Genomic DNA, 25,542 nt, shown 5'->3' on the forward strand with positions numbered 1-25,542 from the left:
GGAATGCACAGAAACATCTAGAATGCACATGCAGTGGTGTACAAAATGTCTTGAGTTTGGAATCGACGGCTTTGTTTTTCCAGGGTTGGGACAACTTGTGAAGGAGGAACATAACTGCTTCGTTAGTCATTTTGATTTTTTTTTTTCTCAGACCTTATTTTTCCTAAAAGGAAAATAACCCAAATACTGACCAGCTACAATATGCCAAGTATCTAATGTACATTGATAGGAATCTTCACACTATGAGGCAGATGCAACTAAACCCATTTTCTAGGTGAGGAAACTGAGGCGAAGGAACATGCTCAAATGCAGCAGCTAACAAACGGAAGAGACAGGATTAACATCCTAGTTGGTTTAACCTCTAAGGTTGTGTTCTTCTACACTGAATTGCTTCTCCCAAAGGTATAGAACAGTCCAACATCCTATGTGGAGCTTGGAAAGGTGTTTAATCCCAAGAGTCCGACTCCACCGCCCATTCAAAGTCAAGTCTCAGCTCTCTAAAACGTCTTCTGCACTGCAGAGACATGGGAATCACATCTCAGGATCCTGGAGATCAAAAGCTTTGGAATAAGGACCTAAACAGAGCACACAATTCAAGTCTGATGGCTCACACAGTCCTGAGGTGAATTCCCATGTGAATGATGACCTGACTCTACCTGCCAGGAATCTTAAGATCATGGGCCTCTATCTCCTCTGTGAAGTGGCCACAGCAACCCTTTCAGTGGCCAGTTCCCCAAAACCACTTTATCTGTGGTTGCTTTCTTCCTCGCACTTGCTCATTCTAACGTGAGTTCTCCCAGGATCATACGTTAAGCAGTATGAGTAGCACCTACTGAGTGCCAACTTTAGCTAGGCAGCAAGTTAGGCTGTTTGCATGCTTTGTCTTACTTGATCCCCACACACTCCTGTACGTGTCAGTACTATTACTAGCTCCATCTATGGATGAGGAAACCAAAGCTCAGACAGGCTGTCACCGGCCAGAGGCACACAGCACAAGGCAGAACCAGGCTGAGCCCCCTAAGGACAGGCAATATCAGAGGAAACACCAATGCTCCCTGCTATGCTTGCTGGGGCCTGGCTCCTAGAGGAAGGTTTGGAGAGGACCCCCCGCCCCAAACCTGAGTCGGTCACAGGGGAGTCCTTTTGCTCGTGAGTGGCAGAGAACAAAGCGGGGGTGGGGGGCATTCTGGGAAGATACTTGGCAAGTGTGACCTTTGAGAGGAGCTGGTTAGAGAGAAAGACATCAACCATAGTCAATAAGATGGTGAAGCCGGGACTGGCAGGGAAGGAAGAGTCCCAGCAGAGCGTGGGAGGTGATGCTTAGAGATAGCTGGGCAAGAGAGACAACGCTCATGGCCTGAGGTGCAGGAGCAGACAGTGGGCCAGGGCCCTGCCTGATGTGACCACCAAAGACAGCCTGTCAGCTTTCCAGGGCTTTGTAATAGAAGCGCTAAAGGTTTTGGTTGGGTGGTATGCTGTGGGCTGCCTGAGACTCTGTGGGGCCAGGGACAGTATCTGGGGGTGGGTTGGTCCTGTGCTCATTCAGGGATGGGGTCTGAGAAAGGGGTCGCCACTTCCCTCCAGTGCTGTTAGTGCTAACTGCCGTTTTGAGGGATGCCAGCAGTGTTTATCAACTGAGGACCATTTGGCCCCCAAGGAACAGTGGCCATGTCTGGAGACATTTTTAGTTATCACAACTGGGAATATGCTTCTGGCATTGAATGAGTGGAGGCCACAGTTGCCGCTAAACTCTGCTAAACAGCATGCAATGCACAGGATAGGCTCCACGCCAAAGAGTTATCCAGCCGGAAATGTCAACAGTGTTCAAGTTTAGAAACCCTGGATTACAGTCACCACTGAAAATTCCTCTTCCTGAAATAATAGGCTATATAGATGGAGCCATGGAGGAAACTGGCTCAAAATCTCCGCAGTGAGCAGAACTGAGCAAAGAAACATTCTAAGTTGTGTTCACTTAGGTTCACTCAGTTGTGTCCGACTCTTTGTGACCCCATGGACTCCAACATCCGCTGGATCATTGAAAGAGCAAGAGAGTTCCAGAAAAACATATATTTCTGCTTTATTAACTATGCCAAAGCCTTTGACTGTGTGGATCACAATAAACTGTGGAAAATTCTTCAAGAGATGGGAATACAGGACTACCTGACCTGCCTCTTGAGAAACCTGTATGCAGGTCAGGAAGCAACGGTTAGAACTGGACATGGAACAACAGACTGGTTCCAAATAGGAAAAGGAGTACTTCAAGGCTGTATATTGTCACCCTGCTTACTTAACTTATATGCAGAGTACATCATGAGAAACACTGGGCTGGAGGAAGCACAAGCTGGAATCAAGATTGCCGGGAGAAATATCAATAACCTCAGATATGCAGATGACACCACCCTTATGGCAGAAAGTGAAGAGGAACTAAAAAGCCTCTTGATGAAGGTGAAAGAGGAGAGTGAAAAAGTTGGCTTAAAGCTCAACATTCAGAAAACGAAGATCATGGCATCCGGTCCCATCACTTCATGGGAAATAGATGGGGAAGCAGTGGAAACAGTGTTAGACTTTATTTTGGGGGGCTCCAAAATCACTGCAGATGGTGACTGCAGCCATGAAATTAAAAGACGCTTACTCCTTGCAAGAAAAGTTATGACTAACCTAGACAGCATATTAAAAAGCAGAGACATTATTTTGCCAACAAAGGTCCATCTAGTCAAGGCTATGGTTTTTCCAGTGGTCATGTATGGATGTGAGAGTTGGACTGTGAAGAAAGCTGAGCACTGAAGAATTGATGCTTTTGAACTGTGGTGTTGGAGAAGACTCTTGAAAGTCCTTTGGAGTGCAATGAGATCCAACCAGTCCATTCTGAAGGAGATCAGTCCTGGGATTTCTTTGGAAGGAATGATGCTAAAGCTGAAACTCCAGTACTTTGGCCACCTCCTGCAAAGAGTTGACTCATTGGAAAAGACTCTGATGCTGGGAGGGATTGGGGGCAGGAGGAGAAGGGGACGACAGAGGATGAGATGGCTGGATGGCATCACCAACTCAATGGACGTGAGTTTGAGTGAACTCTGGGAGTTGGTGATGGACAGGGAGGCCTGGCGTGCTGCAGTTCATGGGGTCGCAAAGAGTTGGACACGATTGAGCGACTGAACTGAACTGAACTGAACTGGACTGCAGCACGCCAGGCTTCCCTGTCCTTCACCAACTCCTGGAGCTTGCTCAAACTCATGTTCATTGAGTCAGTGATACCATCCAACCATCTCATCCTCTGTCAATCCTTCTCCTCCTGCCTTCAATCTTTCCCAGCATCAGGGTCTTTTCAAATGAGTCAGTTCTTTACATCAGGTGGCCAAAGTATTGGAGTTTCAGCTTCAACATCAGTCCTTCCAATGAATATTCAGGACTGATCTCCTTTAGGATGGACTGGTTGGATCTCCTTGCTGTCCAAGGAACTCTCAAGAGTCTTCTCCAACACCACAGTTCAAAAGCATCAATTCTTCAGCGCTCAGCTTTCTTTATAGTCCAACTCTTATATCCATACATGACCACTGGAAAAACCATAGCTTTGACTAGACAGACATTTGTTGGCAAAATAATGTCTCTGCTTTTTAATATGCTATCTAGGTTAGTCATAACTTTTCTTCCAAGGAGTAAGCGTCTTTTAATTTAATGGCTGCAGTCACCATCTGCAGTGATTTTGGAGCCCCCCAAAATAAAGTCTCTCACTGTTTCCATTGTTTCCCCATCTATTTGCCATGAGTAGATGGGACCAGATGCCTTGATCTTAGTTTTCTGAATGTTGAGTTTTAAGCCAGCTTTTTCACTCTCCTCTCTCACTTTCATCAAGAGGCTCTTTGCTTTCTGCCATAGGGTGGTGTTATCTGCATATCTGAGGTTATTGATATTTCTCCCAGCAATCTTGATTCCAGCTTGTGCTTCATCCAGCCCAGCATTTCACATGATGTACTCTGCATGAAAGTTAAATAAGCAGGGTGACAATATACAGCCTTGACATATTCCTTTTCCGATTTGGAACCAGTCTCTTGTTCCATGTCCAGTTCTAACTGTTGCTTCTTGACCTTCATACAGATTTCTCAGGAGGCAGGTAAGGTGGTCTGGTGTTTCTATCTCTTTAAGAATTTTCCACAGTTTGTTGTGGTCCACACAGTCAAAGGCTTTGGCATAGTCAATAAAGCAGAAGTAGATGTTTTTCTGGAACTCTCTTGCTTTTTTGACGATCTAACGGATGTTGGCAATTTGATCTCTGGTTCCTCTGCCTTTTCTAAATCCAGCTCGAACATCTGGAAGTTCACAATTCACATATAATTGAAGCCTGGCTTGGAGAATTTTGAGCATTACTTTGCTAGCATGTGAGATGAGTGCAATTGTGTAGTAGTTAGAACATTCTTTGATATTGCCTTTCTTTGGGATTGGAATGAAAACTGACCTTTTCCAGTCCTGTGGCCACTGCTGAGTTTTCCAAATTTGCTGGCATACTGAGTGCAGCACTTTCACAGCATCATCTTTTAGGATTTGAAATAGCTTAACTGGAATTCCATCACCTCTACTAACTTTGTCCATCACATCACCTCTACTAACATTCCGTCACATCACTAACTTTGTAGTGATGCTTCCTGAGGCCCACTTGACTTCATACTCCAGGATGTCTGGCTCTACATAAGTGATCACACCATCATGGTTATCTGGGTCATGAAGATCTTTTTTGTATAGTTCTTCTGTGTATTCTCGCCACCTTTTAAAAATATCTTCTACTTCTATTAGGTCCATACCATTTCTGTCCTTTATTGTGCCCATCTTGGCATGAAATGTTCCCTTGGTATCTCTAATTTTCTTGACGAGACCTCTAGTCTTTCCCATTCTATGGCTTTCCTCTATTTCTTTGCATTGATAGCTGAGGAAGGATTCATGTCGATAGTTTTAAACAGTGTAAGTTGTGTTCTCATGTCAACAGTCTTGGAAGCAAAGCTGCTGGATATCATTGTAGATACACACACACACACCCCCCTCAGATGCAGGTATTCTCTCCAGGAACCCTTCCGGTATCCCTATGGGACATGCACTATCACTCTCCCTTGTACAGATGAAGATGCACTGAGGCTCAGAGAGGGTAAGCATCTTGTCCAAAGTCACACAGCCAGCAAGTGGACTTAGCCATGGTAGGGACTCGGAAGTTTCAGGCTGAAGTAGGTGCAATTTAAAGAAAACTGGAGAAAGGGTAGGAGACAGGGTTTGAGTTCAGGCTGCCACTTTCTGACTCTGTAGCTGGCACATAATTCCAGTCTCCCCTGAGCATTTGTTTCTTTATCTGCAAGATGAGTTAGATAAAATCATCTTACATAGTTTGAGATTCTTTGAATCTGGATCTTAAAATGGCACCTTCTTCCCATACTGTAGATTTTCATTTCTTTGTCTCCTCCCTCATCCATTATGCCTATTCTTTCCTCACAGAATTTCAGAGATGTAAATCTCATCTACAATCCAGGTAGGCAGGTAGAGGACAAAGCAGTGCTGCGATCAATTGACAAGAGGCCGTGAGAAAGTGGTAATTTATTGTGTTTTGCTCTCTGGCTATGCCAGGAAACCTAATATATGCTCCCAGAAATGGAGGTACCAGACAGATGGCTGAAACCATAAGGCACGCACATATATTTTAAGTCTGTAGATCTGAGCCAGAAATAAATGAGACTGTGACAGCTCCAGGGCAGAATGAGGGAGATGTCTTTTCAGGCAGTAAAAGATAAACTTGCCAACAATTAAATGGGTTAGTTCCCATGATTCATTCATTCATCTACTATATGGATGGAACCGTTTTACGGTCGTGGTGGGAGAGATGATATACGCCTAGAAAAATGTCAAGAACGCATTTTGATGGACAAGAACAATGAGACACTCTCACCATTTCCTGTTTACCAGGTCCCATTCTATATACAAATGATCATAGCAACCCTCTGAAGTAGACACTATTATTATTATTCCCATTTCCAGATGAAGAAACTGTCACCAAGGAGATTAAGTGACTTGCTTTAGATTCCTGAGCTAATTAGACAAGTTTCTAACAAGGCAGCTGGCCCAGAGTCCCTGCTCTAACCAGGACACTCTCTGCCTTTGTACAGTTAGCAACATCTCCGTCTCTAAAATGTATCAGTGACTCAGAGTCTCTTTGCTCCAAAATTCATAGAATGTGAGAGTCAGAAGGTGCCTTAAAGGTGACTGAGCCCAGACGCTTTTCATATCTCTCTAAACTGCATGAACTTGAAATTTTATTTGAAGCTCAGTTATTGAGATAAGGGGCTGGGAGGCTCAGATTCCTGCACCCTCTTCTTGCTGTCCTCCTCTCAGGGACCCTGGGTCCAGGGCTCTGCAGAGCCCAGCTAAGACTGAGTACTCCTGATCTCTCTTACCACCTTACTCCCATTCTGCAGATGGCAAAACTAAGCCCCAAGGCGCCTATAAACTAGAGTGGAAAGGACACTTTCCCACCTGTTAAATGTGGTAGTTGGATCAGCTTCTGTCCTTCAGCATGGTTTCCTGAGCACCTACTATGCCCTTTCTGTGTCAGGAGGGTCTCTTGGCCCTGAGGTGCTGTGACTATAAAGACCCCGCAAGCACTTTGTGTGTCTTTGATGCACAAACATGTCTTCCTTTCAAGGGAGGTTCTGCGGACCAGCCCTGTCGGTCCCCAGGAGGGTGTGAAGATGCTCTTCAGCAACACAGAACACAAAACTGGCCATGGGAGACTGAGGATATGTCTTGGACTCTGTTCAAGGATCGCTCCTCCCAGGACCATCCCAATCCTAAGTCCCAAACAGCCAGCTTTGAATCCTTGTCTCTCAGGAGCCTCCCCAGCAGGGCTGTCATATTACTAAGAAAGGTGGTGCTTCGGGTTGAATTCTGTCCCCCTTAAAAGACATGTTGGAGCCCCTACCTCTAGGACCTCAGAATATGACCTTCATTGGGAACAAGGTCTTTGCAGAGATAACCAAGTTAAATGGAACTCATTAGGGTGGGTCTTAGTTCAGTAGGACTGATGTCCTTACAAAAAGGAGAAAGTTGCATATGGACGCACAGTGGAAAGAAGTTCATCTACTAGCCAAGAAATGCCTGAGGCCCCGGAAGCAGGGGCTGAGGGTGGGCTGGAGCAGATCATCCCCTCCAGCCTCCAGGGGGAGCGTGGCCCTGCTCCCGCCTTGATTCCAGACTCTGGGCCTCCAGAACTGTTGTTCTAACCACCCCAGAGTGGAAACGAATTCAGATGGGGTCAAAGCATTACTGATTCTGGCTAGAATCCTATGGATCTTTTCATTATGTTTTGTTTTGATTGTTTCTGTCCTCATATAATAGGTGCAGTTCTTTTTTTTTTTTTTTTTTTGCCACTTATAAATTCTGGAGTCCCAGCCACTGAGGTGGCTCAGTGGTAAAGAAAGAATCCACCTGCCAGTGTAGGGGACACAGGTTCGATCCCTGGCCTGGGAAGATCCCACATGCCTCAGGGCCTATAAGCCTGAGTGCGGCAACTGCTCAAGTCCATGTGCCCTAAAGCCAGTGTAATGAGAAGCCCGCGCACCGCAACTAGAGTAGCCCCTACTCGTTGCAACCAGAGAAAAAGCCCATGCAGCAAAGGAGACCCAGCACAGCCAAAAATAGATAAATAAATGAAAAAATTATCAGAAAAATTCTGGAGTCCGAAAGTACATGCACGTGTTGAAGGCTTTTGATGAGCTTACTTCTGGAGGCTCACAGCTTCTGCCATAACCTCTACCTTAGAAGAGAGGGCAGACCAGACTGAAGAAATGCCCCGGGCATGAATTCCTGAGAGCCCTGGCATTTGGGAGGTGCTGCCAAGGCAGCCTCCACCAACGGCTTCCCACGCCTGGCCCCCCAGGACGCGGTGGCCACAGGGTTACAAGGCTTTCTTTCATCTCTGTCCAAACCTTCAACTGTCCTCACCACCCTCTTCCTTCTCTACTGACTGCCTTCTCAGCAGAATCCTCGCCTGACATGACTCCCCTTCCCACAACCTGGAGCCAGTTCCTTGACTCTAGGAAATGGAGCAGGCTGACAGACTTCTAAGCAGAGAAACCACACGTTTTCATGGAAAGAGAACTCTGGGGCTCAGAGAAGCTGAGTAGCTCACTGTTCTATAACCAACCACCGCTTGTCTTCAGGGAAATCATGTGAAGCTCCTTGACCTTCGGACTCTTTATGTGTAAAATGCCGAAGGTCATTCCAACACTGCTGACCTCACAAAGATGGATGTTCTGTGTGTGTGTGTGTGTGTGTGTGTGTGTGTGTGTGTGTGTGTTAGTCGCTCAGTCGTGTCTGAGTCTTTGCCACCCCATGGACTGTAGCCTGCCAGGCTCCTCTGTCCATGGGATTCTCCAGGCAAGAATACTGGAGCGGGTTGCCATGCCCTTCTCCAGGGGATCTTCCCAACCCAGGGATCCAACCTGGGTCTCCTGCATTGCAGGAAGATTCTTTACCAGACATTCTATGCAGTGTTACAAATTTAAAAACCTGTCAAGGGAAGCCAGGTAAACAGTGAGTGCTTGCTTAGGAAAACTGGAATATTTGGGAGACTGTATTAGTTTGTCGTAGCTGCTGTAACAAATTACCGTAAACTGGTGACTTATAGCAACAGAAATTTACTGTCTCATGGTTCTGGAGAGAAAACCGGATTTATTGAGCCCAAATCCAGATGTGGACAGGGCCATGCTGCCTCTGGAGGCTGCAGAGAAGAAGCCAGGGCTTATGCTTCCAACTCTGGTGGTGCTGGCATGTCTTGGCTTGTAATGTGCATCACTCAAGCTCTGCTTCCTCCTCTTCTATGTGTATCAAATCTCCTCACCTCCCTCTTATAAGGACACTTGTGAATGCATTTAGGATCCTTTGGGATAATTCAGGAATAGTTTTTTTTTTTTCTGCATCAGGATCCCTAGTTTATTCACACCTACAAGCCCCTTTTTCCTTAAGAGGTCACATTTAGAGGTTCTAGAGTTTAGGACCTGGTGTCTCTAGGTGATCATTATTTCCTTTTGTTGCAAAAAAATCTTTTTATACTTTGGAAAGCCATTTTCTTAAATTAAGCTAACTGTTCAGTTTTTAGAGGCACAAACATATAGGATTAATAAAGATGGCTCCTCCTCCCAAGCCAGGTCAATCAATGAATAGCTAATGTTGCAATCCCAAACTGCTTTCTACATCTTTTATCCTAAATGCCCTTCCTACAATGCTGTGAGATACAGCGGCGATTACTGTTCTACCCATTTTTCAGATGAGACTCAGAAAAGTTAAGCGATGTGTTCCATGTCATTGAACCAGAAGTTGTACAGAGGTCCTACCATCTTTTCTCTGTTACCCTGTGGACCGCAGAAGTGACAGGGACCCTCAGCTAAATTCCCTTCACATGAAAATACCCACCATGGCCACGCGGCCACCTTACCTGCTGTGGCTGTAGCTTTCTGGAGCATGGTACATGAAGACGTTTCCTCGGACCGTCCTTGCCCAGTGGCTGGCCATGTCGATCACGGGGCAGATGATAAAGTAGTCTCTGGTGAGAGGAAGACAGAGGGGGGTGTCTAGCTATGTCCAGCTCTATAGACAACCATGCTGGGTAAAGGTTTCTCCCAGGTAAGGGTCCCTGGGCTACCAGCCCTTCTTCACACACCCGTAGAGAACACACCTGCTCCTTGCACTCCCAGCTTTCCTCTTTCCCCAGCTGGGCCCCCTGCACAGTCCAGCCTGCTTCATGGATGGCCATGGTCACACACTGTGGTCCATACGACACATCTCAGGGTCAAGAGACCCGTGGGAAACATCTTCCCAGATCATCAATTTTACCCAAAAACTTGGGAACAAAACGTCTTATAGTCAAATAAATACAATACACTGTGTAGCTGAACATAATCATGAATTTAAAAAGAAGATGGAGACCTCAAGAGTCTGGGGCTACCAGGCTCTGAATCCCACACAGCATCTCTACGTCTCCTTGACACTCCACGTCCTCAGCTGAGAACTGGGGCCCATGAGCCCAGCACTGCAGAGATTCTGGTAAGTGATGGACTCATGGAAGTCCATCACTGAGAGGGCTGCCTCCTCCGGAGGTGGAGACCAGCACTTCCAGGGCTCACAGGGAAGGTTCTCAGAGAGCACGTGGCTGGTGGGGTGAGTCTCGAAGTGCAGATGGAGGCAGCCGTCTTCAGCTCATGGGCCCTAGAGGAATGGTGAGCAGGACAGGGGTAGGAGCAGACCTTCAGAAAGGCCCACCCTGGTAACACTGTGACGAGGACACTGGAGGCAGGGAGGCCCGTGAAGGCTGTTGCGTCAGCCCGGCCGGGAGTCTCCCTCATCAGTGAAGCCTTCCGGGGTTACCTGCCCTCCCTCAGACCTCCGCTCCTGCCCCCGGCTCATGGATTACTCTCAAAGACAGTTACAGGCTAAAGCTGGAACGGGAAGGAACATGGGTTTCTGTACTCTAGCCTGAGCTCTTTCCACAACATGGATCTGAGCCAGTCCTGACGTGGCTGTGAGAGTCTCAGGGCCCAGGAGTCGGACATCTGTGAGCCCTTAGGGTCCATTCTGGGGCTGGGCCTCCAGGAACAGCTGCTGGCCATTTGGTTCAAAGGGTTCAAAGCTGAACTCTCCACTGGAGGGAAAATTAGAGCCTTCTTGGGCCCTGAGGTCCCAGGGGGTGGTACAAAGTTTTATTCGGAGCCAATGATGCTCTGATTGGAAACCGCAGACTCTTGGGCAGAGAGACCAAGCAGGGAAGCATGTCTCAACACCCTTCAGTCCAGCTCTTTCCATCACAGGCAAGTTCAGCAGGGGCCTCCGAGCCTCGACAGCAGCTCTGTCCCCAGGGACGGAGAGCGAGGGCCAGTGTGGACCTCCCCAAGGACAGGAAAGGAGCCACAGGATGCTGAACCACCCCCCCCCCCCCCGACCAGGTTCTCCCCCCATGGAGGGGCGCCCGCCAGGGAACCAGAACATGCCACGGGGGACTCACAGGTGACTCAAGAGCTAGAGTCCCCGCTGTGGTCTCATCCCAGGGGCTCCACAGGCAGAGAGACCCAGAACCTGGCTGTTTCTTGACTGTGATGAGAGAGAGAGGCATGGACTGCAGACGCATGGGTTGGGGGCATCCACTCACCACTCCTGGGTGGGGGACCTGGGCCGACTTCCCCAGGGAAGGAAGCTGGAGGCAGTGACCTTGAGCAACAAGGCCCATAAACAGTGAGTGTGAGTGTAGAAACAGCATCCTGGGGAAGGGGCACACGGCCTCAGGAGCCCTGCGTCCTCAATTCTAGGTGTGACGTCAGGCACAAACCTTCCCCTGTCTAGGCCTGTGTTTCCTGTGCAAGGTGAATTCTGGCCAAAAGCAGAGTCACTTGAGGGACCCTAAAAATACATTTCATGCTTAGTCACTCCATCCTGTTGGATTCTTTGTGACCCCATGGACTATAGCCCACCAGGCTCCTCTGTCCATGGGATTCTCCAGGCAAGAATGATGATGTGGGTTGCCATTTCATCCTCCAGGGGATCTTCCTGACCCAGGGATCGAACCCAGGTCTCCTGTACTGCAGGCAAACTTTTAACCATCTGAGAGATATATACCAGCACTTATGAGGCCTGGGCTCTTGCCCCACCCTTCGAGTGCTCCCTACACGGTTCTCAAGGGTAGCCTAGGTCCAGACTGCTGGACTGGAGGACGGCGGTCCTCTCTGCTGGGTTGGGCTGTTCCCTTCTGCGCCAAGCGCCCCACTCCCTGGTTCTCCATCAGCACCAGCTGAGCTCAGCTTCTAAGTGCAGGGCGTATACAGCAGGCGCAAGTACCATGGAGGGAAGGAAGGGGTCACTGCTCGTGTCTCCCCCATGCAGGCAGGCAGCCCACACTTTGGACTAAATGAAGGAGGCAGTGAAAAGCACCAGCACTGTGCCCCGGTTCTCCCCAAATGGCCTGAGCATCCCCACGCCCGCGTGGAGGCAGACCTGCGCGCCCAGGGGGCTCACCGCGTGGCCTGCTCCAGGGCACGGGAGAAGGAGGCGTAGTCGTCCGAGTCATGCTCCAGGGAGTAGTACCACGTGGCCGCAGCCTGCACACCGGCGTCTGCTGCCTCGCCACCCAGGGAGTTCTGCAGCGCCTGATAAAAGGCTGTTTTGCTACTGGTCCGGCCTTGACTTTCCTCAAATTGCTTGAAAAAGAAAAAGATACGGAAATCGCCCGATCAGATTCTGAAAGGCCTCGAGTCAGCGTCGCTCCAACACTTGGTTTAGAATGTTCTCTCTGGAAAGCAGTGGCAGATGGTGTGAAGCCCATGGGTACTAGAGCCAGACGCCTGGGTGCGAATCCCAGCGCTGCCTCCTTCCAGCTGCGTGACCTTAAACAAGCGCTGTACCTCTCTGCGCCCCCTCTCCCAGCCTGAAAACGGACAGAGTGGAGCCCGCCCCCACCAACCCAGGCAGGGCTGCGAGGAAGAGTAAAAGCTGAATACACGTGAAGCACCGAAAAGCGCGCCGGCAGCAAGCAAGCGCTCACTGAACGCCAGCCGTTGCGGCAGGCTGCTCTTGGGTCTCACAGTGGGTGCTCAGCCAGCCTGTCACGTGGTTTCGTTAGGAAAGCAGACTCCCGTCTCCTTCACTGACTCAAGCAGTCAACGTAAGGATGTTCTCTGTACCCTCTTCTACTGACAAACCCACTCCAGGTCCAGGGCCAGCTGCTTGCCAGGCCTGGGAAACAGCCCTGAGCATGCTGTTCAGAGAGCCCTGATCAAGCGTCCCTGCTCTCGCGGGCCTCATGTTCTAGAGAGTGGAGGTGGAAAATAAGCAAATAGTTACACCGTTCATCCGGGACAGGTGCTATGAAGAGAAGCAGAGCAGGGTGAGGCCGAGGGCAGGGCGATTTCACAGAGGATGGGCGGGGATGGGGAGGGGTCCCCAGGCACCTCTCTGGGGATGGGCGTCCAGTTGGAAGTAAGTCTTTCCCCTTTCCTTCTTCCTTTCTTTCCTCCGTTCCTTCCTGTCTAGCTTCCTTCCCCCATCTTTCCCTCCCTCCTGTCTTTTCTTTCTTTCTTGTTTTCTTTCTTCTCTCTTCTTTTCAAAATCTGTTTTTAAACTGCAGTATCACTGGTCTATAACGTTAGATGACTTGGATGTGTACCACATTCTATTCCTACTTCTGGGTACCCGACCGTGAACTCCCCACCAAAGGTTTAGTTTCCATCCCATCACATACGCCTGAGACAGTAAATGAAACTGAAGTTAGTCCCTTTTACCCGTCTTCCCTGCCCCCACCCCCGCCTCTGATCACCGCTACTCGGCCCCTGCTGTGTCTACGCGTTTACTGTTGCTTGGTTTGGTTTGTTCAGTTGTTTGTTTCACCTGCAAGTGAAGTCGTATGGTATTTGTCTTTCCTTCTTCCCTTCCTTACTTGTCCTGTCTGCCTGGGAGAGTCTGGGGAGGGCCATGTCTCCCCCGCCAGGACTCAGTTTCCTTATTTCTTAAGACAAGGGGAGGAGGGAGATGCAGCTCCAGCGTGTGAGGTCCAGGCCCCTCGGCCCCTGTACAGTCCTGGGGTGTGTGTTTACGTATTTCTAGACTCTTATGTCAACACCAACATGTGCTTATCAGGACTTCCTGACCTGTTTAGATTGTTTTCCTAAACGTCCCAAGCACACCGGGCCTGTGATTAGAATTCAAGGAGTGGATATGATCAGTAAGGAATCCCTGCTGTCTGAGACACAACCCACTGGGGTCACAGGCTGTGCTGCCTTCAGCCTGGCTCACCAAGAGCCTGGACCAAGGTGTGAATCACTGATCAGAAGCACGTCTGCTGGTGGCTACACGCCAGCTTCAGGAGAGATGAAGAAAGGAGATAGGGAGAGGTGTGCAAAGATGGCTTAGTCTGAATTCTACCTATAATGGGTTATTTCTTGGAAAAAGATCTGAAGAAAATATGGCAAAAAATGCTAATACCTGTTAAATCTGAATGTGCCTACTGTATCAGTGTTTATTATATCAACATGGGTTTATTATATAATTCATATATTATCAAATATTTCTGATCATGATCTATAATAAAAAAGACATTGGATACATGCGGAATTCACACACACTCACACTGAAAGGTCTGTAGTAATGTTCACAAGTAACACTCATTCTCATTGTTAACATCTATGATGTATCTGATAGTTTTCATTGTATTGTATTGTATTCTAGTCTTGGTCTAGTCTATTCAAAATGCTTGCCTGCAATCTAATTGACTTCACAATCTTCTAATAGTTTAGGTGGAAACCATCATGTTATTATCTGCCCTTTTCTGAGTGTTTGACATATTTTATCCCCCAAATTATATTAGTCACCATTCACATAACTCCGATTATTGCTAAACATTTAGCATGTGTATTTCACTGAAATATCAAAATCACCATGAGTTGGGCAGTTGCATAGAATCACGTCAAATTCCAACAAAACTTTAATATACAGGGCACAGCACAGCTCTGGGCACACAAGGTCAGTAGATGTGAGTGATTTTTTTTCCCTTGTCCCAGATGCAGGCAGGGGCCCCTGGGTGCCTTCAGGATGCTTTACTGAATCCCCAGGGGCTATTCTTGTTCTATTCTTGTTCCAGGACCACCGAGGAACCCCTGAACCACAGGACTCGGTGTGGTGCTCTGTAAGTGCTGGACAAAATGAATAGTGAAGACCTTGCCCTTCGTAGAGATAACACAGGAGAAGCTGCAAGTCCAAAGTCAAACCTCCTGGATTCAAATCCCCAAAGCTGGAAAGACCTGGACTTGGATGCCAGCTTTGCTAGGTATTGGATGTGCATCACGGCGACTTCCTGGACCTCTCTGCCTTTGTTTTCTTCTCCGTGCCATGGGCACGATAACATTACCCTCTTAATTAAACTGTCCTGAGGTTACACGTGCACACTGTTAGCATGATGCCTACTGCTGGATGCATGCAGACTCAACCCTGGGCCCAGCTCAGCTGGCTCAGAGGAGCTCATGTTTTACAGTAAGACCTGATCCGTGCTGGGGCCCCTGGCTGTGGGGCCAGACCCTTGGAACTCCTCTTTGGAATCACTGTTGGAGAATGACTGACCTTGTCCTGGTGCTGTGAAAATTCTTTCCACAAAGAGGCCGCTTTTAGGAGCAGCACGCCATTAAGCCCCGGGCCTTACTAGAAGCACCTCAAACAGCCTGAACAGTTCCACAGCTAGAATGCTGAAAGGAAGGTCCCAGTTTCTGCTGTCACGAGACTGCAATTCATTTCACATTCTAACAGGACCTGAGTAGCTCAGACGAGCTGGGACATGACAGTGTCCATGGTCACTAGTCTGGAGAGACGGCTGGAGCGTGGACCTGGGACACAGCGGGGCGTGTGTGGATGCAAAGGGGCCTGATTTCAGCAAGACCCAGGTCTCTTCCTGCTTGGCACGGACAGAAGCACAGATGCCATTGCTGGTTTAATTAAAGAGGCAGCGGGAGGGAGTGGGGCCACCACGTGACTGCCAAGCCGGGGGCCAGTGGCACAAGCTGTAATTATGGGCAGGACCTTCCTCAGAGGTGGGTTTGCTGGGCGTGGGCTCATTAAGGGCCATCAGGGATTGGCACATCTGAGCTGCGTGGTTTTATAGGGCTGCCCTGAATATGCCCCACAGAACAGTTAGAGGAGCCCTGGGGAACATTTAGAGACTGCAGAGGGGTCCAGAGTCACCTTGCATGCTGGTGGCCTAGGGAACTGAATGTGGGGTTCAGACCTGGCTCTGTGTGCGGCCTCAGAAGATTCATTGCCCGTTGGTGTCCCCAGCTCCACAAAGCCCCAGCAGGAAGCCCAGGAGCCCCTGGTTCTCCTCTCCTTGAAGTTATGCAAAATGGTTGTGACATTGTAAGCTGGAGGAGAGAGAGACCGAGAGAGGCATCTCCAAAGGCAAGCAGGTGCACGCTGAAAGAAGCAGTGAACGGACAAACGTCCCCAGAATTCTCTAGAGCTCCAGGGTACCTGGAGACACAAATCCTCCTTCATTTAATGGGCATACGTTAGAGACGTACTGTGGCCAGCAGCTAAGCGGTTTGAAGTGAACAGGACACAGACCTTCCCACAGAACAGCCTGGTAAAATCGAAGAGGTAACTTGTCAATGAATGAAGTGGTTGTGCAAACCGTCGATGGCTGGTGTCCAGCAGAGACGGGGGTGAAGCAGAAAGAGGGCGGGTTTGGGAAGCACACGATTGCTTCCTCACTCCCTCCTCAGCCTACCCTCATCACTCAGGCCTTCCCCTCACCCCCCTGAGACCACTCCTATCAAGGGCCCCCGGGACCTACATCTTGTCAGGTCCAGGGGTCAGATCTCTGCCCTCATCTCACACCACTTCCAATGACGTTCTACCCTCGACCTCAACTTCCTTTCACAAACACGTTCCTTTCTTGGCTTTCTGTGAAATCAAGATTTCTTGGTTTTCTTCCAGGTCTGTATCTATAGCTCTGAACTCGCTCCTGAACTCCCAGCTCACCCACCCAACTGCCGATGCTACATGTATCCCCAGTCTGGGCCTGCCTCCCCTCTACCGTGTCTTTAGCCCTAACTTAACACACCAGCTGGCCCCCTGGGCCTCACAGTGGACCTCAGTCTGGTCTCTTAATCCTTTGTTATCTTTCCACAGTCGGTTTTCCATAGAGCCGCCAGAATGCTCTTCAAATTCACTGATCAGGAGTATCATTTTCTAGCTTGCACTTTCTGATAATGGCCCCCTGCAAGTAGAATCAAGTCACTGCTCAGATGGCCTAACAGGTCAGCTTTCCGCTCTTATTGCCCCCTCCATCACCCACTGGGTTTAACAGCATCTGGCCTTCTCGCCCCTCAAACCAGCCCTGCCCCGGGGTCTTTGCACCAGCTCCTCAACTGGCTCCACTCATGACAGGCTCTTCTCACCACTCAGGACCAGAAGTCCCCTCCTCGACCTCCCTGCAAAGTGCTTTCCCCCATCACTTCCTTTCCTCTCTTGTTACTGTTACAGCTTTCTTCAGAGCACACTCCATGATCTGAAACTCCTATTTCCTTTGTTTACACACCACTGCCACTGTCCTTTCCCTGGAACATAAACTCTGTGAGCCAGGAGCCTGATCTCTTTGGTGGGGGCTGGGGGCGGGGGGTTACAACGTTCCCCAGAGCCATGAGGTGAGCCCTCAGAGAGTTTGTGTTGACCCCTCCTGCCCTGACCACTGGGTGTGGAAGTGACCAGACCAAAGGCTGACTTCACCTTCCAGCAGGCCTCTCTCCAGGCCCCGTTGTAATTGTAGGGGCCATGATAAAATGTTCCTTTTAATTTTTTTTAAATCAGAAGAAAAAATTAATAATAATAATGAACATATACTAATGAATCCAGGGACTCCCCTGGCAGTCTGTGGGTTAACACTTCACCTTCCAAGGCAGCGGGTACATGTTCATCCCTGGCTGAGGAGCTCGGATCCCACACAACCCAGGGCCAAAAATCCAAAATATTAGACAGAAGCAATATTGCAACAAATTCAATAAAGACTTAAAAACTGGTCTGCATCAGAAAATCTTAAAAAAAATAAATAATGAATCCAGCCTGGCTTACATTCATCTTTTACTGGCACAGTCAGAAAATATTTTTACTGTTTGGGGGAAATGAGTCAAACCCATTGATCCTTGGTTTTCTCTTCACACAGCACAGGGGATACTGAGACTAGGGACACGGGTGAGTGACAATGCTGAGGGTCGGCTGGTTACAGCACCAGCGTGGAGGGGTCTCGGTACATACAGCTCCCACGGTTGGGTGCTGTCACCTTGCCTGGAAGTACTTAAAAAATAGGACTAAAACTACCCTATGACCCAGTAATCCTACTACTGGGCATAGACCTTGAGAAAACCATAATTCAGAAAGACACATGTAACACAATATTAATTGCAGCACTATTGACAACAGCCAGGACATGGAAGGAAGCTAGACGTCCATCGACAGGTGAATGGATAAAAAGATTGTGGTATATATACACAGCAATGGAATATCACTTGGCCGTAAAAAGGAACAACGTTGAGTTGACTGAACTGAGGTGGATGAACTTAGAGCCTGCTATACTGAGTGAAGTAAGTCAGGAAGAGAAAGACAAATACCATAGAGTAACGCATTCACAGGGAATCTAAGAAAATGGCACTGATGAACGTATCTGCAGGGCAAGAGCAGAGACGCAGATGTGGAGGTGCAGGTGTAGACACGTGGGCACAGCGAGGAAAAGAGGGTGGGGCAAACGGAGAGAGCAGCACAGTGGGCTTAGTCACTAGGTCGTGTCCGACTCTTGCGACCCCATGGACTGTAGCCTGCCAGTCTCCCCCGTCCATGGGATTCTCCAGGCAAGACTACTGGATGGGGTTGCCATTTCCCTCTCAGAGTAGCATAGAAATATATGCACTGCCATATGTAAAATATCTAGCTAGTGGGCAGTTGCCGTATAGCGCAGGGAGCTCAGCTCGGTGCTCTGTGATGACCTAGAGGGGTGGGAGGGAGGCTCAGGACAGAGGGGACACACACACACACACACACAGAGCTGATTCATGTTGTTGTATGGCAGAAAGCAACACAACATTGCAAAGCAATTATCCTCCAATTAAAAATAAATTCTAAAAGAAGAAGAAGAAAAAAAAAACACAAGTTCTCACTTAACTACAGGGTTGGTTGCCCTGTGCCCATTCAAAGACTAAAGAGATGCTAGCTCTCAGACTGGTTCACCTGCCTGCATGGCATGGCTAAAGCAAGGAATCCCAACCTGTTTTTCTGATTCTGGGTCCTGGCTTTCCAGAGGGCCCCAGGATGTCTAGGGTCCGCACCCTCGCATCTCTTCACCCCAAAGGGCTGGGGATTCGGCGTGGCAGTCCCTGTCTCTCTCCACAGGAAATCCATGTGCCCCCTGAGACTCTGGCACGCCCCTCTGCTGTAATCTGTCACCAAAGGCTTGGTTTTCCTGGGCTGGGGCTCATGCCAGCTCCTGGGGCTGCCAGGTGCCACTTTCCAACTTTCAGATGGGCTGCCCTCCCCCTCCCAGCTCCCTGCAGGGCCCCCACCCCACCTGCTCCTGGATGAGGCCAACTCCCAGCCAAGCTCAGGGGCAACACGGCGGGGGCCGATTGCGGTTTTTTTCTCGCCTTCCTTGGAGATGCTTGTGCTTGGAGGGGAAGGCAGAGCATTGCCTCTTGGAACAAATCTGCTTTTGATCATGCAAATTAATGCCCGGTTAATGTAGGCAGACTGTCAATTTCACCAGTTAGGAAGAGAGAGAGAGAGAGAGAAAAGAGGGAAAAATCCCCACCACGGTGACTGACGAAGAATTTCAACGGAAAGCTGCTACTTCAGAAAATAAGATCGTTCTCTGTGAACAGAGCCATCGCAGGCATCTCAGGGCGCGGCGATGCACCACCGGTACGTGGTTAACTCTGCCGGTGTCGTTAAGGCTCCTCGGGTGGGCCACAGGCGGCCTGGGGTACTGGGGGCTGAGGGTCTTCACGTGGATTCGCTGGAAGCCCTACCCACCCTCTCTGGGCTGAGGGAATTTATTGGGTCTCCGCTGCTGTGACAGACGGGTGAGTCTGGGGCCTCACTTGGGGTGGGAGGATGTCTATCTACCTCTCTCATGACTTTCCCTGGGAAGCTGGATGGTGTGTGTTTGGGGTTGGGCTCTGGATGGTACTGATGCAAGAGTGGAATGAGAGGAAAGCATGTGTATGTATCTGCCACGATTTGGAAAACTGGCGCAGGTCAGGCGAGGTGGTTCGGTGATCATACGCTCTTTGTATTCCTGCCTCCTTGGGATAATTCTCTGGACTGGGGACAATAGCTTTGATATTGATTGTCATAGCACAGTTAAAGAATTAAGGGAAAAGCTAATATTTATTGAGCACATGCTACTTACTGCCTGTATTTTTTTCTTTCAACATCTTTATGGGGATATGTACTGATAATCTCCCGATTTTACAGATAGGGAAACTGAGGCTCAGGCTCTAGGGAGCTCAAATTCTCCTGATTACAATCCGTGGACACCCAGGACACTGGCACTCTGCTGACAGACAGCTCAGGGGACGGGGTACCGGCCAGTTCCGTCATCACTGGGTCACTTCTGCTGTCGGTGCCACTGTGGGTCCAATGACCCCTTCTTCCCCAACTGTGCAGAGGTCCTGCAGTAGGTGTCTGTCTCTCCAAACAGTGTGTATCAAACTGCCTTTTAATGATTTATTTTTGCTCATTTTCTATTTTGTTCCTTGACTGTGAGCTCCTCGAGGGCAGGAATTTAATTTGTATTTATGTCCCAAACACCTAGCACAGTGTTGGGGGCACAGTAAGTGACCTTGTTAAGTGTCGCATGACTAATTGAACAGGTCTCTGTGCTGGGAAAACATGCTCGAGACTCTGTTCTAGTGGATCTGTCCTGCTTCTCAGCACAGACAGGGTGGGAGAGGCGGGGCCGATATGGATGGATGGAGGACTGGGGAGAAGGAATGGCTGGGATGAAGGTCCTTGGGGATGTGCCACCTGGGGCTCCTCCTTGACTAACGGCAGCTGGACTCAAGTGCTACAGAGCTGTCCAGGGGGAAATGGAGAAACCCACAGCCCAACCCTGAATGCAGGTCACGAGCAGGCTGAGACAAAGCAGGGTAACCCGGAGGGCAAGCGGGCGTAGGGTTGTTGGAAATAAAAAGGGAACTTCAACACCACATTCAGAGGGCAGCTGGTAGCGTGGTTCCCACTTGGGTGTCCATGCTGGTCCATGGCAGCTCTGTGCCAGGCAGGACTCTGAGGACTCCTCTGGGCTATGATCTGTCTGTAGGGTGTAGATGGTGCTAGTGCATTTCCACCACCCAATTTCCTAGAGTTGAATACAGAAAGCACCCCCGACTGGAGCCAGAGGACCTGCAGTGGGGACTCGGCTTTGCAAATGGCTAGTCAGGTGACCCGTCATGCGTGCGTGTTTAGTCGCTCAGTCGCGTCTGACTCTGTGGCCCCATGGACTTTAGCTCACCAGGCTCCTCTGTCCATGGGATTCTCCAGGCAAGAATACTGGACTGGGTTGCCATTTTCCCCGCCAAGGGATCTTCCCGACCCAGGGATTGAACCCAGGTCTTCTGCACTGCAGGTGGACTCTTTACCATCTGAGCCACCAGGGAAGCCCCTAGGTGACCTGAGGACAATATCAATGCTCTCAAAACATGTTTCTTCCTCAGTACAATGGTGTTAAGTGTTGCTTCATGAGTATGGACCTCATAGCGTTATGGCTGAGATAAAAGAAGAGTGGGGGAGGAATTGCGAAGTCCTTTGCATTGAGTGGCCCTGATTCTACCTGAGTTCCTGTCCGTGTGAGCATCTAGCATGCTGTCATTGGTGGACAGCAGGCTCACGAAGGGAAGGTTGGCTTTTCCCAGAAGGCTGGGATAGAAATAGAGTGCCTTTGGAGTTGGACAGACTTGGATTTGAATTCTGACTTCTCTCTGAACTGGTTTCTCATTGGAAAATTAGTGATAATAATCCCTGATCCATAAGGTTGGTTGGGGATGAATTATTGGTTTTGGTCAACCCAATCTTTCCTTAAAGACTCCTACGTCAGATCCGTAATTTTATTCTTTCAAACTAATAAAGATTCATCGAGCACTTACTGTGTACCAGTCACTTTTATAGGCACCAGAAATAGAGCAGAAAGCAAAACAGATAAAGTCTCTGAGCTCAGGGCAACTTATATGTGCTCACATTCTAGTGGAGGAGGAAATATGATAGACAAATAGATGACATTCAGGGGTACAAGTGCTGAGGATGGAGAGCAGGACAAGGGAGAGAAAGACTGCTGGGGGTGTGGTGCCCTCTGTACCAGAGTGGTCCAGCAAGTTCTTTCTGAAGGAGGTGAGGCAGTGAGTTACCTGGAGAAGAACATCCTAGATGGTCTAGTGGTTAAGAACCCACCTTCGAGGGTTTGATCCTGGGTCAGGAACTTAAGGTTCCACGTGCCACAGAGCTACTAAGCCAACGAGCCACAACTAGAGAAGCCTGCACCTGCAACAAAGAACCAGCACAGCCAAAGAACATTCTAGAAGAGGGAACGGAAAGTGCCGAGATCCTGAGGTGGGAGTGTGCTCGGCAGATCTGAGGACTGCCACAGGGACCAGTTGGGCTGAAGCACAGTGAGCGAGAAGGGAGCGGCAGCAGATGAGGTCAGAGACCGTATCAGATAGCGGTCGTGATGGACTGGGGCTTTCCCCTGTGTGAGCTGAAGCCACTGGAGGACGTTGAGGAATGAAGGGATCTGACTTATCCTGTGAAGGGATTACTCCAGCCACGGTGGTTCTTACACCTCATAAGAGGCAAAACCAGAAGCTGGACGATGGTTAGGGGCCATTATAAAAATCCTGGAGAAAGATGATGGCATGGGTCAGGGTGAAGGCAGAAGTGGTGGGGAGAGAGGGCTGGAAACGTTCTGAAGATACAGCCACACAGACGTGCTGATGGAAAGCTGGGAGCAAGAAAGAGAGGTTTGGAGCCTGTGCCTGCAGAAGCAGGAGCTACTGTTTATTACAATGGTGGACAGTGGAGGACAAGCTGGCTGGGGCTGGAGGAGGGCATCAGTGGAATCAGCAGTTCCTCTGGCTATGTTAAGAGTGAGAAGCGATGAGACCTCTCAGTGAGGATGCCAAGTAGACCCTGGGCTAAGCCAGTCTAGGGTTCAAGGGAAAAGCCCGGGTGGGAGATAGAGAGTCGGGCTGGAGGTACAGGTCAGTCCAGGAGATGCAAGCATGTACACGTGATGGCTCTGCAAGTGTGCATTTGGCCCCAAGCCTGACTGTTACCACATCCTTCTTCCTCCCAAATTTCCAGTCAGCCCCTGGGTGAGTTCCCAGGGGGACATAGTCTCCCAAGACCCTGCCAATGGCTGCACTAGTGCCTGTTCACAGGAGGACAAACACGGGAGGGAAGTAAGACAGGGACAGTCTAACCAGAACGAAGGCGCTAAAGGAGCACTGGCTGGGACGGGTTTGGATACAAGCAGAGACCGGAACACAGCCGGGTGCTACTCCACCCGGACCTGCCGGCCAGGTCCCTGATCTGGAGCCTGGCCCCCTACCCGCCTCCTGATGTGGGCAGAGAGCTCTCGTCAGCAGACACCATCTTTCTTTGCAAGTGGACCAAGGAAACAGCTCCTTGAAAGCCTCTAAAGGGAAACTCAATGAGAGGAATGGAAACACATTGCTGCGGAGGGTTGCCAGTCCTCTGGATCTGGGCTCCCTGCCATGGGGGCTCTGAGAGTCAGGGCAGAGCTGGCAAAATCCCAAGATGCTGCCAGGAGAGGAAAGACCAAGGCAGCCACAGACCATCCTCTTACACTGGGCTGTCATCATCCCCAAGATATAAACCTGAGTTGTCCTATGGTCAACCCTAGCACCAGGTCCATCAACTGGGGACCAACGTGTCCACATTGCTATATTTAAAACGGACAACCAACAAGGACCCACTGTAGAGCACAGGGAACTCTGCTCAATGCCACGTGGCAGCCAGGATGGGAGGGGCGTTTCAGGGAGAATGGATATATACGTATATGTATGACTGAGTCCCTTCGCTGTCCACCTGAAACTCTCACAATATTGTTAATCTGTTATTCTCCAATATAAAATAAAAAGCTTACAAATTAATAAATAAAAGCTCCCCTCCCCTGGTTCCAGTGGATGGATGGCTTTTCCACCATGAGTTAGGGGTGTCTAGGAATTTGCTGCCGGGGCCTGCTTCCCCCTGTCTAGGATGCTCCCTAGGCTCCCAGGAATGCAGTTCTTCCCCTCTCCCTAAGGTTGGAGATGGGCTAGGATGCATTTTCAGTGCATGGTCCAAAGGCTTAGAGCTTAGAGGATAGAATATCTTCTGCACAAAGCTTCCCATGTCCTCCCCTGCCGGGTCATGTGAAATGAGGAACTGCATGGAAGGGACTCCAGGGCTGATGCACACGTCTTTCCAACCTGCCCGTGCTGTAGGGCACTGTCTCCCACATGGAGGATGTAGAGCGTGCAGCAAGAAAGGACATTCATTTCTTTCTCATGCTTTAAAACGTTCTGTTTTTGTGAATCTTTTATAACAATTGGTATAGGACTATGCATGTATACTATTAATACTCGAATGACTAAGCTTCCTACTTTTTAATTGATGACAGACTTGATCAAAAGTAATTTGAAGAGCCACTGCTTTAAAGAAAAGCCCAGGGCTAGTGGTGGAGAGCGGCCTTGTTTCAGCCTTTCCTCAGTGAAACTGTCAGTCTGGTTCATAACCAAGTTGCAGACCCTCGAAATAAAGGGCTGAGTCATAGATGGATGCGTGGCAGAAAAACGTAGAGATGGATCAGAGGCAAAATTCCTTCTCCATGGCTGTGAGCCAACCAATGGAAGCTGATAGTGAATAAGCTGTGCCGTATGCCACCTCCTAATACACACACACACACACACACACACACACACACACAGCTCTCTATTTATACACATATACATGGTATTGTTGTTCAGTCGCTAAGTCGTGTCCGACTGCAGCCCCATGGACTGTAGCACGCAAGGCTCCATGGGGTTCTCCAGACAAGAATCCTAGAGTAGGTAGCCATTTCCTTCTCCAGGGAATCTTCTTGGACCAGGGATTGAACCCGTATTGCCTGCATTGGCAGGTGGATTCTTTACCACTGAGCCACCAGAGAAGCCCATACATACCTGTATAGGCACATATATACGCATATATGTTATAGATAATGTGTACATATGTATGTTAGTAATGTTCATAATACTAAATTCATAGTATTATGAAAATTCTTTTTCACACCGATGCACCTCCTGAGATAGTCCACGTTAATTGCTGTTTATTCTTTCACATAGAAATATATACAATTATACACACTTACATATTTACAGATATACACTGTTTTTTTAAATATACGAATACTACCTTAATTTCACACTCCTCTGGGTTCTGACTTTTGTTTTCCATTCAATAACATATCACAGGCATCCTCAAGACAGGAGAGATGGGCCTGGTTCATTCTTTTTAGCATCTACATTATATATATCCAATAGTTCATGTGTATCTTCATTCAGTTAACCATTTCCCTGTTCATGGATATTTGAGTTGCTTCCAATGTTTTGCTATAACAATTAATGCTGTGACTAATACCTTTATATATTAACATATCTCATCTCAAAATGGTAGTTTGCATTTTTTTTTCTTTTGCTCTAAGATAGATTCCCCCACAGGAGGTAGATTACCCAAGGGAATAGAATAATCCAAAGGATGAGAGATCCCATTCAGTTGTGTTAATGATCCTTATTTGCTGTTATTAATTCCAATGATACTGCCTTATATAGAGTCAAACTGAGCCAACATTGACTGTCTGTCCTGTGTGTGTGTCATGAGCTGGGACCACCATCCCAGGTTGACAACCTAGAGGGCCATCAAGAACAGCTAGACAGGGAGAGGCGGGTAGGCCAGGGGCCAGTGTGCCCG

At 48.9% G+C, this 25,542-nt stretch overlaps 1 protein-coding gene across 1 annotated transcript in view; it reads right to left on the bottom strand.

Moving 5' to 3' along the window:
* The window catches only part of TG (thyroglobulin), a 235,968-nt gene that overhangs the window by 13,394 nt on the left and 197,032 nt on the right, over positions 1–25,542 (bottom strand). Inside the window, exons 44-45 of the mRNA XM_019974011.2 lie at positions 12,031–12,212; positions 9,464–9,571 (exon numbers count right to left, since the gene is read on the bottom strand). Of these exons, the coding sequence (XP_019829570.2) occupies positions 9,464–9,571; positions 12,031–12,212 (290 nt within the window). The remainder of the gene's footprint in view (positions 1–9,463; positions 9,572–12,030; positions 12,213–25,542) is intronic.

The sequence above is a fragment of the Bos indicus genome, chromosome 14 (genome assembly GCF_029378745.1).
Source record: "Bos indicus isolate NIAB-ARS_2022 breed Sahiwal x Tharparkar chromosome 14, NIAB-ARS_B.indTharparkar_mat_pri_1.0, whole genome shotgun sequence".
Classification (NCBI taxonomy): Eukaryota; Metazoa; Chordata; class Mammalia; order Artiodactyla; family Bovidae; genus Bos; species Bos indicus.